The sequence below is a fragment of the Myxocyprinus asiaticus genome, chromosome 35, assembly GCF_019703515.2.
Source record: "Myxocyprinus asiaticus isolate MX2 ecotype Aquarium Trade chromosome 35, UBuf_Myxa_2, whole genome shotgun sequence".
Lineage (NCBI taxonomy): Eukaryota > Metazoa > Chordata > Actinopteri > Cypriniformes > Catostomidae > Myxocyprinus > Myxocyprinus asiaticus.
In genome coordinates this window covers 8,067,952-8,086,873 of record NC_059378.1, presented here as the reverse complement: position 1 = coordinate 8,086,873, position 18,922 = coordinate 8,067,952, and the positions used below count along the sequence as shown (strand labels likewise).

General features: G+C 36.7%; 1 protein-coding gene across 1 annotated transcript in view; it reads left to right on the top strand.

Moving 5' to 3' along the window:
- LOC127426203 (transcription factor E3-like) overlaps positions 1-18,922 on the top strand; it is a 41,999-nt gene that overhangs the window by 4,101 nt on the left and 18,976 nt on the right. The window contains exons 6-10 of the mRNA XM_051672853.1: positions 44-3,376; positions 3,472-3,611; positions 3,756-3,935; positions 8,424-8,659; positions 17,402-17,626. Coding sequence (XP_051528813.1) covers positions 3,770-3,935; positions 8,424-8,659; positions 17,402-17,626 — 627 coding nt within the window. The 5' untranslated portion in view covers positions 44-3,376; positions 3,472-3,611; positions 3,756-3,769. The remainder of the gene's footprint in view (positions 1-43; positions 3,377-3,471; positions 3,612-3,755; positions 3,936-8,423; positions 8,660-17,401; positions 17,627-18,922) is intronic.

The following is an 18,922-nucleotide window of genomic DNA, read 5'->3' as shown; positions in this document are numbered from 1 at the left end:
TACCAAATTTTTTTTTTTACTGTCCCTTGTCTGTCCTTCACAGACGCGCAGCCGTGTACCTGTGACCAAGGCTACACAAGAGCTTCTTGGAAGCAGCGCATGTGTCGGAGCAGATTGTTTAATGAAGCTTCTTGGAAACTGCTGCCGTAAGATATAAAAACTGCCATAACTGTAGGGGTGGTTGGTGAGTTTTCAAAAAACAGTTTTGTTTCTTCTGTAAATTATATTACATGCCAATTATTCTAGAGATGTCCCAATTCCGACTCTTAAAAATACTCTGATACCAAACACCGATACCGTCTAAATTACGAGTGTCATTTCGTAACATTCAGTGCACAAATTAAAAGCACGTTAAGTCCTAGTGTGATTATTAAATGGCAAAGGCTGTGATTTAATAAAAGAAAATTATAGTCTGCATGTGCTGCATGCTTCAAAGTGAATGTGTGAAGCTGGCTAGTCATACACTGAAACATCTCATCACAATCATCTTGCGCACTCTTGTGTGCAGTAGATGATAGAGCAGAGCATGCATTTACTACACAGTGCGCAGCACGTACAGACTATATATTGGTTAAATTAAAATGCAGTCTTTTGGAGTTAGAAAATCATACTAGGCCATTTAAAGATTTGCTTTTCCAGAGGTGTGAAGCTGTCGTCAAAAACATACACACCAAAAAGGACTTCACTCGGTTTTCTGCCAAAATAAAAGCTCCATTTAATTGGGGGGAAAAAAACACAACAGAAATATATCACTAATGTGTAGTTATGTAATATCCACTTTAATAATTATAATAAATAAATAATAATTGTATTATATTTAAGCAATATCTCTGATCTGTAATGCTCTTTGTACAGCACTTAATTTGACAAAAATAACTCCAATTTTGGATTGTGCTGCATAAAAGTACTTTGTATGAAAAAAAATTATGCATTATGTTGAAAATTAATTGTGCTATTTTCATCAGATTAAATTAATAAATTTTATTTGTTCAGACACCCTTTTGATGATAAAATGTAATTAAACTGTCAAATATGAAATTCAGAAAAAAATTAAACCAAAAACACTTTTTTTTTAATAATTTTATGCAGCTAAAATGACTATTTTATTGTCTTTTGAGTAACAGTTGTTGAAACACAACAAACACGCAATCCTCAAACCATCAGTGTCACAGTGCTGTATTTTAAATAACTGCAACATTACAAAAAAATATAACAAAACCGGTAGAGTCCTGAAAAGGAAGTATCTGTACTCGGTCTCCAAAAAATAGTATTGGGACATCCCCAACTAATTCCATATTATGCAAATTGGCAACAGACACCTGTTTTTTTTTTTTTTGGAATCATATTGCCACACTTGAATGTTTCAGGTTTTCCAAATGTGGGTTAAAGCAGTTTAATTAACAGCTTGAAGCGTGCTTGCGCTTGTAACATCGTAGCTACACCTGGAGTTACTAAGTATGTGTAGAATTTTGTTTGTATTTTTTATAAAGATTTGTTTCCTTTTATTGATATTGTCTGCTGCCCTTCCCTCAAATCAAGCTGTTTTTCAGGTGTTTACAGGAAGTCCATCTGGACAATCACATTAAATGTTTAATAGGTTACAGTACTGGTGACCTTAACATCACATCAGTGTTGGGGAAGCTACTTTTTAAACTGTGGTTTTCCAGGCTACAGTATACTTATTACTTAAAGTAGTTAAACTACAGTCAAGCTACTCTTTTAAAAAAGTAGTTAGCTACACTACAAGCTACTAGCAAAAAGTAGCTAACTGCATTGAAGCTATGTAACCTTTTCAACTCTGAGGCATTTTTGGGCTGCCACCTGCAATTTTTCACACTCAAATATAAAAGCTCATCATATACACATACTGTGAACTAGTTGCCAAAAATTGGTCTAAAAAATAAAAAAATTAAAAAAGACTCCATTTATTCATAAATAATACTGTATATATTTACAGTCTTGTGAGTATAATTTTTTTACCTCTTTTTTTTTTTTCCCCTCCTAACTTTGTAAGCATGTAATTCTGGTTATGTTCATGCCATCTCCCTCTAAAAAGTCTTATTTTATTCCACTAGATAGCAGCAAGTACTAGAAAAAATATTTTTTCTTCTATCACCAACACAAAATGCCGATCTGAAAGGTAGGTGGCGCTCTAATGCATTTTAATCCTCACAGATTTACTTGCCCATAGAAATTCAGTCTAATTTACAGTTCATGCCCCCGCCCCCCCCAATTGATTCATCGAATATATCGGCTTCTGAGTGAACTAGAAGCTAAATCTATGTGCCATTAGAAAGCGAGATCCTCCCCTTTGTGATGATGTTTAACATTTTATCACCAATAGTCGATAACATATATTTCCAGTGATATGTTTAGCATGCTTTTCCTGCTGGACCGCATATTTTGTTCTGGACATCTTAGATATAACTGGATTATTCACACAAGCAAGCTCACAGACAAGCAATGGCTAATTTTTTAGAAAACTGCCTACGGTATAAAGCAGCAGTGATCGGTGCATAAAAGAGACGTTTGTATTTGATGTCTTACAGATATCATATTTCACTTTGTGTTTCTTTTGAAAATCTTTCTAACTGTGCTATTAGAAAACCATAGTTACTATATATGGATACTACAGTATTACAGTAGTAAAACCATGGGGTTAATTGTATCAAAACTATGTTTTCCACCAAAGAACATGGTTACTACAGTCATGGTTACTACAATAGGGTAACAACATTAAATTGAACATAAATGTATATTTATATACACCAATAAACTAGAAAACATTCTATTTTATATGACAATCGAAATATAGTGACAACAAACGGCAGTTAAGTAAATATTTCGCTTAAACAAAAAAAAAAAAAAAAAAAAGAAGGCAATGTCCCTTTAAGGCTGTGCAGCGGCTCAAATGAATAAGTGAATCATTTATGTGAACTAGTTCATTGACATGAACCGTCCAAAAGAACACACTCAGGAAAATTAATCGGAGTTCCCAGTGCTAAATATAAGGGGAAATATTTATTTTAACCGGTTCATTGAACTGTCTGAACAAACTGATTCACTTAAATTATTTGCTGTGCATTTGGTTACACCACATTGACCTGTTGTTTTAGATCAATCAAAATGTAAAATCTAAATTTGCTGCCTTGCAAACACTGTAACTAGCAAAGCTGTTTTTGGTTTGTCAAAATCAATTAAAGTCTTTGGACTGTATTTTCAAAGTACATTTGGAATTCCTGTTTGAACTCTTTGTCTGTTTAAGAGGTCGCATCAGCTACTTCACACATCCTCCGGAGACACGCTGTCCACGCATGTCATTGCTGAGATGGGCAAGGCATTTGACTGGGATGAATTGGAGAAGGGCAATCTGGAGGTGCTCGCCAGTAACCCTGTCTATACCATCAACGAATAATGACACAATGGCACATTAACATAAACCTTAGCTGATATATTTTTTATACAATCTAGAGTGTAGCACATCTGATGTGGAGATGAGCTTCTGCATTGCTACATCTGGAATGACACAAGGGGGTCAAAGAGATGAACCATTAGAGGATCCTGACCTTCAAGAGACCGCTGAATTAATGGATGCAGATGAGGACCAAGAGGTACGTCAGTTAAGACAGTTCTTATTTTACACCCACAGTTACTCCTACTTTTATCAGTCCACAAAAGGCAGTTTGGGTGTTGTTTGTGATGGAAAGTTTCAAAACTCAAATCCCATTTTTGACTTTCAATTATAATTCTTTCAGTTAAGTTTGGACCAATGACGGTTGAGCTCAAAGTTCCCAAGACAAAAACCAGTGGTGCGGTTGAAGCGGCAGGCCCAAAGCCAGTGGACTTAAAAGATATCTTGGATGTTGACCCTCTCCTGCAAGGGCAGGCGCTCCTGGCTGCCAACAAAAAGAGAAAGAAGCAGCAAAAAAGAGCTGGTAAGGGCTATTCTCTTTTCCCTGTCTTTACTTTAAATCTGTTTTACATTTGATAACCACGCAAATTAATAGCATCTTTTTGGGGGTTTTTAGCAGTTTGTTTTACATGGATTACAAGTCCACACATTTTGAGGAAGGCAAACGCACTTGCATTCTTTAACTTGAGTTTAGTATAAGCACATTGTGTTGGTCTACTTGAAACAGTGCTTTAGAACATCACTTCTTTCTCTCTCTTTTTTTTTTTTTTTTTTTCATAGATAAGCTCGGCACCAAACTTTCAGATTCTCTCACATCAGCTTTTAATTTCTCCTTTTCTGACAGCTGACGTGATCATTAAAGTAGAGTTCATCCTACCTGTGGCTGGAAATTCTCCATGTTTGTATATTTAAATTATGTACAGTTTAAAAATGCAAATAAATCTTTCTTTCTCTAACTTACAAGACTGACTTGTAAGAATGCTCCTCTCTAAAATGAGACAATACGGGACAATCAACTATACCTCTACTTCTGTCCATCTCTCCATCCATGGGGATTGAAGAAATTATCAAATATACACCGATCAGCCATAATAGCATAACAGAATAGCATCTGAGATGATTTTCTTCTCCCCACAGTTGTACAGAGCGGTTAACTGAGTTACCGTAGACTTTGTCAATTTGAACCAGTCTGGCCATTCTCTGTTGATCTCTCTCATCAACAAGGCATTTCCATCCACAGAACTGCTGCTCACTGGATGTTTTTTGTTTTTGGCACCATTCGGAGTAAATTCTAGACACTGTTGTGTGTGAAAATCCCAGGAGATCAGTAGTTACAGAAATACTCAAACCAGCCCATCTGGCACCAACATTCATCCATGTGATTATCTAATCAGCCAATCGTGTGGCAGCAGTGCATAAAATCATGCAGATATGGGTCAGGAGCTTCAGTTAACTCACATCAACCATCAGAATGGGGAAAAAATGTGATCTCAGTGATTTCGACCATGGCATGATGGTTGGTGCCAGACGGGCTGGTTTGAGTATTTCTGTAACTGCTGATCTCCTGGGATATTCACACACAACAGGCTCTCGAATTTACTCCGAATGGTGCCAAAAACAATAAACATCCTGTGATCCAGAATGCTATTCTGAGATGCAGGTTGGCGCTGTTTTGGTGACACGAGGGGGACCTACACAATATTAGGCAGGTGGTTTTAATGTTGTGGCTGATCGATGTGTGTGTGTGTGTGTGTGTGTGTGTGTGTGTGTGTGTGTGTGTGTGTGTATATATATATATATATATATATATATATATATATATATATATATATATATATATATATATATATATATAATGTAAGTACCTACAAATATATATATTTATTACTTTAATAATTTAATTATTAATTCATATTTTTTCTTTAAAAGGTGCCTGCTTTGAAGAAGATAAAATTTAAGATACATTTCATTTGTTAAACATTACTGGTCACTAAATAATTCCCAAATTTGCATTATTTCATAGTTTTTAAAACTTATTACATATTCAGTCGATTAATCAATTGAAAATGTTTAGCATACAGAGAGATTGAAGGAATGATTAAATATGAATACAAATTGCACCTACAAATGAATATCTTTTAAAATCTTTGATAAATATGTAATTATTAGTTAATATTTTAATTTTCTTTAAAGGGAGGCTACTTTGAAGAAGCTAAAATATAAAATAGTATTTGATTTGTTTAATAGATTTGGTCACAACATAATTCCCGTATTTATTTTATTTTTATAGTTTTGAATAATAGTAAAGTATTGAGTTGGTGTGTCAACTTTTGATTGGTAATGGAAGAAGTTAGAAGTAAATCTGAAGTTTTAAACTTTCAATTTATATGGATGTGTGAGCAAGTGCAGGAAAACGTGTAAAAAAAAAAAAAAAAAAAGGCAAACTGGGAAGTGTAACGTATAGGGTTGCTACCATGGCCCTGTAAAACTGCATATTGCTGGCCATCATACAAGAAATAAAACATAGTATTTATGATTGTTTAGGCTACTCCTTGTTTGATATGGAAATTACAGACTATGTAGCATATAATTCAATCAAACAATAACATCAATAAACTCAAACAAATTAGCCTCTTTTTAAGATTGCACCTACATTTCATCTTTCAACTATTTATTTTATTTTGTTAAAGATTACACAATTCAATTTGATGAAGTTCTGTTATGAAATTGAAATGTGTAAAAAAAAAAAAAAAAAAAAAGTGTAATTTTTGTGTGTATGTTTGTACACATTTAACATTATTTACTTATTCTGGCCCCAAGCAGTTTTCTTGAGTTTAAATGTTTTAAAATGTATAAATATTTATGTGTAAATGTAACGGTAGGTAGCTGTGCAGTATGTAAACCTCACTCCCCTGGCCTCAAGAGGCGCACCAGCAACTGAAGCCTTTAGCCTCCTCATTAGCATGCCCGCTTCCTATGTTGGTGATGTTGGTTCGAATCCCGCTCGGAGTGGGTCGAGCAAGACCTGTTACAGTAGTGCCATGACACGGATGGGAGTGAGGTTTAGGGGGGGTGAATGTAACAATAGCCAGCCTGTAGGTAGCTGTGCAGTGTGTAAACCTCACTCCCCTGGCCTCAAGAGGCGCACTAACAACTGACACTAAAGGCTGTAGCCTTTTGCCTCCTCAGCGCACCCACCTCCTATGCTGATTATGCCGGTTCGAATCCCGCTCTGAGCGGGTCGAGCAGGACCGGTTACATAAAGTATAAAGTTATGGATAAAGTTTACCAAAACTTTCGTACATTTAAACTAATTCAATCAAATAAATGTAGAAACATTTACTCAGAAAATATTTTCAAAATGTACAGTATGCATTTCAAGATGAACACATTTCAATTTCATAAGAAATTTCCATTAAATCTTTAACTAAATTAAGTAAAAAAAAAAAAAAAAAAACTTTTTAATGTTAACTTTTACTAATTTAATTTAGTGAAAGATCACAAAATTCAGTTTGATGGAGAAAAAAAAATGCGTAAATATTAAAAATAGGCTTTTTCTCTCTATCTTTTTTTTTTTATAGTGTTGGGCATTATAAACATAGGAGATCTTACAGTAATTTGGACATATTTGCCAGAACATTAAAACTTTATAGTAAGTAGACTGAGGTTTAAACGATTGTTCACACTAAAGTGAAAAATCTCAATCATCCGAACAAACCGGTTCGCTAAAATTAATCGGACTTATGATTCATACAAGAATGCTTTTGATTCTCCACCTTGCATAATGTGCTTATAAACAATGTTACGTGTGAACATGTCCAAAAAAACAAAAAAAAAAAAAACAACCGGTACGATCCTGGAAAGTCCTGGACAGGTGGTTACCCTATTAAACCATGGTCGATTGTAAAATGGGTGAGGTGAGCATTCTTGCAGATTCAAAACAAGGAAATCCTCATGTGAGGCTAATGGCGATTCCTGCGGCAACCCCGCTTTACTTCTGACGAACCAGGTAACTCAACTCAAATTTCTTTCCACCTTCTGTCGAGATAACTCATAGGTATAAGCTGATATGCTTGTGTAAATCGCAGATGACTTAGGCGTTAATAAAAATTAATTATGTTAAACTCGGGCAACGTTGGTTGGTTGACATGTCAACTAGTTAGCTAGTTAGCCTAGCACCAACAGCTGGATGCTTTCAAAAATAACTATTACGTGTTGAAGTACGACACAGTGATAGTTGTGTTATTACGTTTGTTTACTGGAGCAAATAACTAACACACAAGTTAATGTGGTTGAAGTTGACGAACTCACTCAACTTCAAATAGTTAAGCTAATCCCGACATTTAGCATTGTATTACATAACTTACTAGCCATAGTGGCATATCTATCTTCGCAGTCGTAATTGTTTTTTTTTTTTTATGTTATGTTAATAGTTGTTGGATTAGATTCAGATGACTGTTTGTGCTTGACGTTTTGTTGAGGTATTTAAAAAGACGACAGAACAATAGTGTTTGGCCCTGTAGTGATTAGCTGTCATCTGGTCAATTCTGTACTTCCCCATAATACAGCTGTGGATTACAATCATATGACATGTTACTAGTTCAGGTCTTAAAGTGTTTTCACTTTGAAATTTCTCTAGGTACAGTATTTTGGCCAAGCACATGTTTTGTGTGTAGCTGAGCATGTCTCATTCGTTTCTGTCATTTCATATCGTTAGGGTTTATATGAGGGAAATGATTTTTTACATACCTTTATATACCTTTATAGACTCTTGGCTACTATTTCCTACACATTTTGTAGGAGATTTGTGTATGTTTATGTGCTATGGTAGAGGGGCAGTGTAACTATTTGAGTATGGTGACTCAGCTCAGTTATATTTTCCTGTTCTTTAACCCTTCATTGTCCTAAAGAAGAACTCATCGCCCACATTAGTTCCTTCTTATACTATTTGCAGCTCCTAAGCAGAGAAAGATTGTTAATAACTCTCTTGTCCATGCTTTCACCTTTGCAGATTTTTCATTCTTCTTATACGTGGCCCGTGGAACCTGTGTAGCCATGTCATCCCGAGTGTTGCTTCGGCAACAGCTGATGCGGGAGCAGGCGCAGGAGCAGGAGAGGAGGGAGGCGCAGCAGCAGGCATCAGTCGCTCAGCTCCGACCTACAGGCTCCACTCCAGCCATCTCAGTCACGGTCCCACCCATGGCTGCCCGCCCTCCTCCAGCTCAAGTACCAGTGGAAGTTCTGAAGGTGGGTCGGGCCGTCTTAAGACCCTTGAAAAAGTCTCCCTTTATTTTCAACAGAAACTCATTGCTGTAAATACTTATCAGCCTATACTTTTTGTTAAAATCGGTATTGTACACAGATTTTCATAATGGTGCATCCCTACTAACCATTTATCAAGTGCTGAAACTTTACTGGAAGAAGAACAATCTGGAATCATGTGTAACAGTCACATTAAGTCCTCTTTGCAACCTGAACTACTTGAGAACATCAAATCTTTGTGACGCCTGCTCTAAAAAAAAGCTTGATGGAGCGCCACTAAAGAAACTGAACACAGTGTCTCAAGAAAAAATTAAGTTCTGTTTTAAAAAAATCCGGCTGTTCTGCACAAATAACTGAAAACAGTGAGACACGACGCAACTGCCAAGGGAGCCCGTCCAGCGTGTGTACTTGAAAACCAATTGAAATACAGCGCAGATGCATGTAAAAACACGTTCGGTGTGTACAACCCTAACTCGTCTGTTCATGTGTGTCTGTGATTAAAGGAATAGTTCACCCAAAAATGAAAATTTGCTGGTAATTTACTCACCCTCAGGCCATCCAAGATGTATCTGAGTTTCTTTCTTCATCAAAACAGAATTTAAGACTTTTAGGATTTCATTTCAGGCCTCCTCCTCTAAACAATGCAAGTGAATGTCCTCCATTTTTTGACGGTCCAAAATGCATATTTAGGGTGCATCAAAATAATCCTTACGACTCCAGTCGACAAATAAAGTTCTTTTGAACCCAAACGATTGATTATTTTTAGAAACAAAACAATACTTATATACTTTTTAACTACAAATGTTCGCTTCCGTACATCTCTGTGATGCGCGCTCATGAGAGGGATGACGTAAGCTTGATGGTAAGGTCACGTGGAGGAGGAGTCAGGAAGCGTGTCATTGTTTACAAGAGAAACTTGTGCCGTTCACAAACTAAAACACTCCAAAACTATTTATAAACAATATAAAAAATAAAAATAATTTCCAAATAATAATAAAAAAACAAACAATGTAAACAATGACGCGCTTCCTGACTCCTCCTCCACGTGACGCGTGACCTTACCAATCAGCTTATATCATCCCCCTTTATTTGTCGACTGGAGTTGTGTGGATTATTTTGATGCACCCTAAATATGCATTTTGGACCGTCAAAAAATGGAGGACATTCACTTGCATTGTTTAAAGGAGGAGGCCTGAAATTAGATCCTAAAATTCTTAAATTCTGTTTTGATGAAGAAAGAAACTCAGATACATCTTGGATGGCCTGAGGGTGAGTAAATTATCAGCAAATTTTCATTTTTGGGTGAACTATTCCTTTAAGAGTCTGTACACGAAACAAGTTATGTTAAAATTAAGTCTGTCGATTGAATGCATTAAAGTGTAGTGTGTTATATAGCTGTTTGTGAATGTAAAAAAAGTCTGCAAAGTTTCAAAAATCAAAGTGCACTACAAATGGAGTTATTGGCTGTGTCTCGTCCTCCGGAGGTCGCATTTGTCGGCCGCATATGTCATCGAGGCTGTCTCGTTTCATTTATTATTATTTATTTTTTGTCTTTTTCTTATTTTTATCTATTGTCAATGCCTTTTTATGTATATGCACTTACATTTATACAATTGTTAACCTTTTTTGCATTCCCAATAAAAACAAATTCAAAAAAATTAATTGAGACAGCCTCGATGACGTATGCGGCCGACAAATGCGACCTCCGGAGGACGCAACCTTCCAAACGACACACAGCCATCGACTCCCAAAAGAAAGAACTGATTCTGAACACCTGAAACGAGTCTTTAGTAATTCCAGAATTACTTCCTGTACTAACCTACGTAATTTGGTAACAAAAAAACCCACATCTGGTCTTCATTGGCTGCTCGCGAATAGCTTTGACCTGCCCTCAAACACTACACTAAGCGGTAGACCAATCACAACAGACTGGGACATCTGACCAATCAGAGCAGAGTAGGCTCTCTGAAAGGAGGAGTTTAGAATGAAGCCTTTAGAACGGATCATTGAACGAGCCGTTTTTGACACTGGGGAAAAAAAGGTAATGCTGTAATTTAAATTATGAGCAAATTAAAGTGTTTTTTGACCTTGAATGCATGTAAATCTATTGTATGAGACCTTTAAAACAAAATTAGGCATGTTTAAAAACCATAATAGGAGCTCTTTAATTCAGTGCGATTAATCATTAAAAAAAATAATGCATGAAAAAAATGAATGCAGTTAATCATGCCATTTGTAAATTGCGTCAGAAAGGGGCAGTAAGCCCATGCTCAGCTGTTCGGGCAACAAACCACATTTACAGAGAGCAAACAGCACGAAAAGACGCTGTTTTTCTGTTACGCAGTTTATGCTCGAGGTGCTGAAAACCAGTGAAACATGACGCAACCACATCGAGATGCTCCAAAAGCGTCCGTCTGACCATGCATATGCTGGCTTTGGGAGTAACAGAATACTGGTAACTGTGTTGTGTAATCAGGATACAAAAATGTGTAACTAATCTGTTACAATTACATAAAAACCAAACATAATCAGATTACAGTTACATTTGGCAAAACATTGGATTACTAACAGGATTACAATTTTTAATATAAAACAACAGAAGCAAAAGATCTTCCTGATGTAAAACGATGTAGACCACTGCTTGCTTTAGAGTGGTACAGACCTTCAGATGCGTGCTTGACATCTCCTTTGGTTCTCTCTCGTAACTCGCTTAAGTCAGGAGCTCCTCTTACTGTTGGATTCATCGTGATGATTACTGGAGAAAATTTAGACATTTTGTTTCTTCAAAGAAGAAAAGGGAGTCAACATTACTGTTCAGTACTATTTATGCATTCCACCTGTAACGATGCTGTCATTTTCCAAGGACCTGACATTTGAAGGTAAGACCCACATTAAAATTAAGTTAGCTAGGTTAAAATTAGGCTAAAAGTAGTTATAAGTGTTCCCTGATAGTTCTTTGCGTCCGTCGATCATGTCGCGGGAGTAGGAAAACTGCCAGTTTTGTAACACGAATTCCGCATCATTGATGGTAGGGATGCAAATTTTGGCAAAATCTTACTATGTTATTAACCGGTTAACCAATAAGTCATTTCCATAGCCATAAGTCATCAAGCAATTGACCAAATAGGCATGACAAAGGTCTATTCTGGCTGAAACAAAACAGGCTCACATGACATATGTGCATATTTAACAATAGTTATTACATCAACATTTGAATGAACAACTGAATATTTCCTTCTTATATTTTGTGACACATTTTGAATGAATCGCATGCATGCCAAATTAACCTACGAGGTGATAACTTTTAGCAGTTTAACAATGGAAGAATAAAAACCGCAAGCCTGCCCACAAATTCAACATATATACACCGATCAGCCACAAACATTAAAAGCACCTGCCTAATATTGTGTAGGTCCCACTCATGCTGCCAAAACAGCGCCAACCCACATCTCAGAATAGCATTCTGAGATGATATTCTTCTCACCGCAATTGTACAGAGCGGTTATCTGAGTTACCGTAGACTTTTCCAGTTTGAACCAGTCTGGCCATTCTCTGTTGATCTCTCTCATCAACAAGGCGTTTCCATCCACAGAGCTGCCGCTCACTGGATGTTTTTCGTTTTTGGCACCATTCTGAGTAAATTCTAGAGACTGTTGTGTGTGAAAATCCCAGGAGATCAGCAGTTACAGAAATACTCAAACCAGCCCATCTGGCACCAACAATCATCCATGCAATTATCTAATCAGCCAATCATGAGGCAGCAGTGCATAAAATCATGCAGATATGGGTCAGGAGCTTCAGTTAATGTTCACATCAACCATCAGAATGGGGAAAAAATGTGATCTCAATGATTTCGACAGTGGCATGATTGTTGGTGCCGGACGGGCTGGTTTGAGTATTTCTGTAACTGCTGATCTCCTGGGATTTTCACGCACAAAAAACATTTTCTTTGCTTGATGCAGGCCAATAATTTGCCCCTTCTGAAACACAGTAACATCTTTTCCACGACCACAGGTTACATCTTCCGACATGGTTGTTTAAGAAATGAGAAGCTACACATTGCATCAGTTAGGGTTAAAAGAATTGTTGCCAGCTGAAACATATTAATCACTGCAATAATGATCCAGGCAGTGTATATACAGTGGTGTGAAAAAGTGTTTGCCCCCTTCCTGATTTCTTATTTTTTTGCATGTTTGTCACACTTAAATGTTTCAGATCATCAAACAAGTTTAAATATCAGTCAGAGATAACACAAGTAAACACAAAATGCAGTTTTTAAATGAAGGTTGTTATTATTAAGGGAAAACAAAATCCAAACCTACATGGCCCTGTGTGAAAAAGTGTTTGCCCCACCTGTTAAAACATAACTTAACTGTGGTTTATCACACCTGAGTTCAATTTCTCTAGCCACACCCAGGCCTGATTACTGCCACACCTGTTCTCAATCAAGAAATCACAGGACCTGCCTGACAAAGTGAAGTAGACCAAAAGATCTTCAAAAGCTAGACATCATGCCGAGATCCAAAGAAATTCAGGAACAAATGAGAAAGAAAGTAATTGAGATCTATCAGTCTGGAAAAGGTTATAAAGCCATTTCTAAAGCTTTGGGACTCCAGAGAACCACAGTGAGAGCCATTATCCACAAATGGCGAAAACATGGAACAGTGGTGAACCTTCCCAGGAGTGGCCGGCTGACCAAAATTACCCCAAGAGCGCAGCGACGACTCATCCAAGAGGTCACAAAAGACCCTACAACAACATCCAAAGAACTGCAGGCCTCACTTGCCTCAGTTAAGATCGGTTCATGACTCCACCATAAGAAAGAGACTGGGCAAAAATGGCCTGCATGGCAGAGTTCCAAGACAAAAACTACTGCTGAGCAAAAAGAACATTAAGGCTCATCTCATTTTTGCCAGAAAACATCTTGATGATCCCCAAGACTTTTGGGAAAATACTCTGTGGACTGACGAGACAAAAGTTGAACTTTTTGGAAGGTGTGTGTCCCATTACATCTGGCGTAAAAGTAACACCGCATTTCAGAAAAAGAACATCATACCAACAGTAAAATATGGTGGTGGTAGTGTGATGGTCTGGGGCTGTTTTGCTGCTTCAGGACCTGGAAGACTTGCTGTGATAAATGGAACCATGAATTCTGCTGTCTACCAAAAAATCCTGAAGGAGAATGTCCGGCCATCTGTTCGTGACCTCAAGCTGAAGCGAACTTGGGTTCTGCAGCAGGACAATGATCCAAAACACACCAGCAAGTCCACCTCTGAATGGCTGAAGAAAAACAAAATGAAGACTTTGGAGAGGCCTAGTCAAAGTCCTGACCTGAATCCTACTGAGATGCTGTGGCATGACCTTAAAAAGGCAGTTCATGCTCGAAAACCCTCCAATGTGGCTGAAATTCTGCAAAGATGAGTGGGCCAAAATTCCTCCACAGCGCTGTAAAAGACTCATTGCAAGTTATCGCAAACGCTTGATTGCAGTTATTGCTGCTAAGGGTGGCCCAACCAGTTATTAGGTTTAGGGGGCAATCACTTTTTCACACAGGGCCATGTAGGTTTGGATTTTGTTTTCCCTTAATAATAACAACCTTCATTTAAAAACTGCATTTTGTGTTTACTTGTGTTATCTTTGACTGATATTTAAACTTGTTTGATGATCTGAAACATTTAAGTGTGACAAACATGCAAAAAAATAAGAAATCAGGAAGGGGGCAAACACTTTGTCACTTCTCATTTCCATCATAACTTCAGTTGAAACTCTAAAGTTGTTCTCTGAAATGATTTCGTGATGTAATTTTATTTTTTCACTATTAAAAAAAAATCCATAGTCAACACAAATACCAAATGAATTGAAAATGTGAAGTTTGGGAAAAAGTGCAATGGATAATTTATCTGATTTTGATACTTATTATAAATGTATTGTTGAGAACAGTTAAAAAGTTAGTGAGGGATAAATTCTGGCAAATGTAAAATTTTAAAACTCACAGAAAGTAGGAATAAGCAATTAAAGACACACTAAAAATGTTTAAATCTATTTTTATCTATTCTTTAAAACTAGCTTTCTTTTTTTTTTTTTTTTTTCATTAAAATCCTCCTTAAACATAGAATCACCCATAAACTTTACCTGGTGATGTTGGATTGTGGATCTTGAGCAAGCGGAAAGAAGACTGGAGGCATTACATTAATAATAATGATGATGATGATGATGATGATGATGATGATGATAATGAGTGGTGCCAATTAGTCTACACGCTAACTGCAGTACGTACATGGCAGAATTAATCTTTGAAGTGTTTTTGAATCTGAGGTATTTCCAAGATATTCAGTGCATCTGTTGTAATTGTATTTGCTTGATGATTAAATAAGCCTTTTTCTTTTTCTAACCCTAACCCTAACCCTAACCCTAACCCTATTTTCTGTAGCAGGTAGAGGACTCACCATTTGATTTGTTCTACATTTGAACATATTCTGTTTTCCTATTAAGGAGTCAGTGTCCCTGTTTTTCATTTTTTTTCTTATACAGTTTAGAATAATAACCACCACTCATAACATTATTCAAATATGTTTTGTTTGCACCCCAAAGAAATAAATAAGTCTTTGAGATCATATTGCTTTTCTCTTGACTTTATTCACATATGTGACCTTGAGGTAATCCAATTATAAATGCAACCCTGTTTGTACGTAGACCAACAAAAATAGCTCAGATGGACGCAATTATGTGAATTATAAAAAGGATTGATGTGGTTCAGGATTGACTTGTGTTTGATGATATGAAAATTAGGGGTTGGATGACTACGAGGGGTTGATGTCTGTCTGTCTATCATTATTACATTTTTTGATTATGATATTGAATGATTAACATTTTTTTAATCTGCATCTCATGTAATTAATTTGATTAAAGGTGCTGTATGTAAGATTCAGAAACCCTTGTTATTAATGACACCTGTGGCCGTTAAGTGAACTGCAGCCAGCTACCTGTTGCTCGTGCTCATGCACACACTGTATAGGGACGCGAGTGAGGGAGCATCATCCAAAACAATGACGTAACGTACAAAGAGACTGAACGTGATTCACCGGCATCATGATGACAGATGAGGTAGCATAATTAAAATTACACAGTTATGATTGTTTTACTACAAACTTTGAGACTGTATATTATATTTGACTCTCCAGTGCTGGAACAGGGCTAAAACAAAGTGTGGATATAGGTCTGACTATGCGAGACTGTAGTTTGAAGTAATCACTTTTCTTTGCATGATTCATTGACTGCATTTATACGATAGCCTATGTCAGCGTTAGCTAGCTAGCCAGCTTTATCAATAGCTGTTAGCTAAATTTGGTGGATGATGACAGTAGCTGTTTATAAAATAGACTGTACATTATAAATATGTTGACACAATTCAGTATTGATGTGATTCCATCACAACTGTCATTTTGATATATATCGATGCGCTATTGTTTTATAATAATAGATTGTATATATTTTCTCTATAACCAAGTTACGTTACACTAATGAATGGAGCTTTTTGCATTATCTTGAACATTGTCTAGCATTCATTTCATGTGTTATTGTAGTTTAGCTAAAATTACACAGCTCAATCCTTATGGCACTATATTTCACATGCTTTGCAGTTATGTAAGCTTACCAGTCCAATAAGAAGAATGCCAATATTCAGGGTCGGTTTTGATCCCCAAAACCGAATGAAGGTCCCTCCAGGAATCAAATGCCCTGCCGATGTTTACTCTAGTTTTCGCTTGACCAGCATTGATCAGTAGATAAATGTTTTTTTTTTTTTTGTTGTGTTTTTTCTTTTTGGCTTACTTGGAGTTTGTGTAGGAGTCAGTGTTGTGCTGGGAGCCGGCCGTTTGCTGGATTCAATCTGTAAGATAACGTTACCTAGTGTTGCAGACTGTTTGTTGTCGCTGTTGAATAGCGGAAGAGAAGCACTGAGGCAAGGCTCTCGAGAGCGCGCATAAATGTCACGTCATTTGGATTTTCCCGGCAAAAGTGACCCGCTCCCTTTGTATGAAAATCAGTCTACAGGCTTTAATAGGCAACCTAGGAAGTCCAGGAAGGGCTCATTTGTTAAGTTGCGTTACAAGCCGTTCACACATTGGCAAAAAAAAGGCGAATATTACATGAAAATGGTTGCATACTGCACCTTTAAACATATTAATCAATTGACAGCCCTAGTTAAAATAAAACAATAATGTTATATATTAAATGTTGCTTATATTAAATATACTGTATATTATCAAAATATTTATAATAATAATTTATTTATTCATTAATTACAAACCCGAAGTTATACGTGATATACGATTCATTTGCGCTGTGCAAATGCGAAATGATAAGAAGCATATTAAGTTCGTATAAAGTGGCAAACGCGAGATGAATATCAGAAAAATTTCCTGGGAGTCAAACCTGTAGCTTTGGTGTTGTTAGCAACATGCTTTACCAATTGAGCTACATGATCACTTTTACAAAATGTATAGCATATGTTATTTGTAAATAAAATCATTTCATTTCATGTGGTTGGGGACAATAAAATGGTTGTGTACTTTTATTACAGCTCCATTCATTATAATGGTAGCTTTGATGTCTGGTGTGGAAAGAGTGAGACTGTTCCCCTTTCTAAAAATGTAATGTAGAGCTTCAAATGTCACTGATACTTTTAAACCATCATTTATCCACTGTTTTTATTTGACTTTGTTCTAGGTGCAAACTCATCTTGAAAACCCAACTAAATACCACATCCAGCAAGCTCAGAGGCAGCAGGTGAAGCAGTACTTGTCTACCACACTTGGCAATAAAGTTGCCACACAAACTCTTGCCGTGTCCCCTGTTCTGCAGTCAAACTCTGCCCCAGAGAGGGCAACCTCTGCAAGCAGCGCTCCCAACAGCCCAATGGCACATCTGAACCTGGGCTCCAACAAAGAAGAGGTAAAGCAGTAATAAATGTACTGTACACCGTTAGCTATGCGACTTTAGAAGCTTGTTATTTTAGTCGTACAGAGCGACTAATGATTCCTGTGTAGTCGTAAATGTTTTGCCATATTAGCGCCATATAAAAACAGCAATTATGTTTTTATTGTGTGAGGGGAATTTGCTTCTCCATTCAGCTTGCCATCTCACTAGCTTTGTGTCACATTGTGCTGTGAAATATCACACCAGCAACTTAATTATATCTTAACCTCCCTTTCACATCATACATCACTTCTGCTTAAGATCTCCCATACAACACACACTTGACAGTTCTCTTATTAAGAGTACACAGTATCTTGGTTTCCTAAATAAATATTTCTTGGTAAACCACTTCAAGGAATAGTTCACCCTAAAATGATAATTATCTCATACTCACTCTTATGCTATGTCATAATCGTATGACATTGTTTCTTCTGCAGAACACAAACTAAGATATTTTGATACAATTTAAGTCAATGGTTCCAACACTTCAAAGCCCCAAAAAGGACATAAAGGCAGCATAAAGGTAATCCATATGACTCGAGTGGTTTAATCCATGTCTTCTGAAGTGATTAAATCAGTTTTTCACTATAAATCTTGACATTGCTATCCTGGGTGCGATCATGAACTGAAGTTCGATTTCTTTGCACTTCACGCATGCGTCTGTTCTCACCCAAAAACATTCATATCTCTTCAGAAGACTTTGATTAAACCACTCGAGTAGTATGGATTACCTTTATGCTGTCTTTGTCCTTTTAGTGTTGGACCCCATTGACTTAAATTGTATGGATATATTCACATCATATCTCCATTAACCCTTTAAGCTCAGATCGGCCCGACAGCCAACACAAAATAGGTATCGTTTTAAAGCTTAGAAGCTCTATTTACAGTGCATTTAGGCATTAGGACCAAAACTGAACAAGTGCTTTGAAATTTGCAGACAAATCAGAAGTGTTCTGTTTTGATAATTTATTAAAAATTTTGCACTGTACATATTATTGTAATTGGTAATAACATCAAACTGATCAAATAGCCATGTGTCATATGTTGTTGAAAAGCTCTCAAAGAGTAAAATACAACCAGCCTATTTGTTTTACTCTGACAAAAATAAAGCAATAGCTAAGTACATGAGGTGTAAGCCTCGTTTTCTCCATATACATTCACAAAATATAAACGGAACATAAAATAACACATACCATTACTTAGAGGAGGCGATTATCTTTAAAAGGATCCCACACACAAAGTAATCGGATTCATAGATCATTAGACAATCCA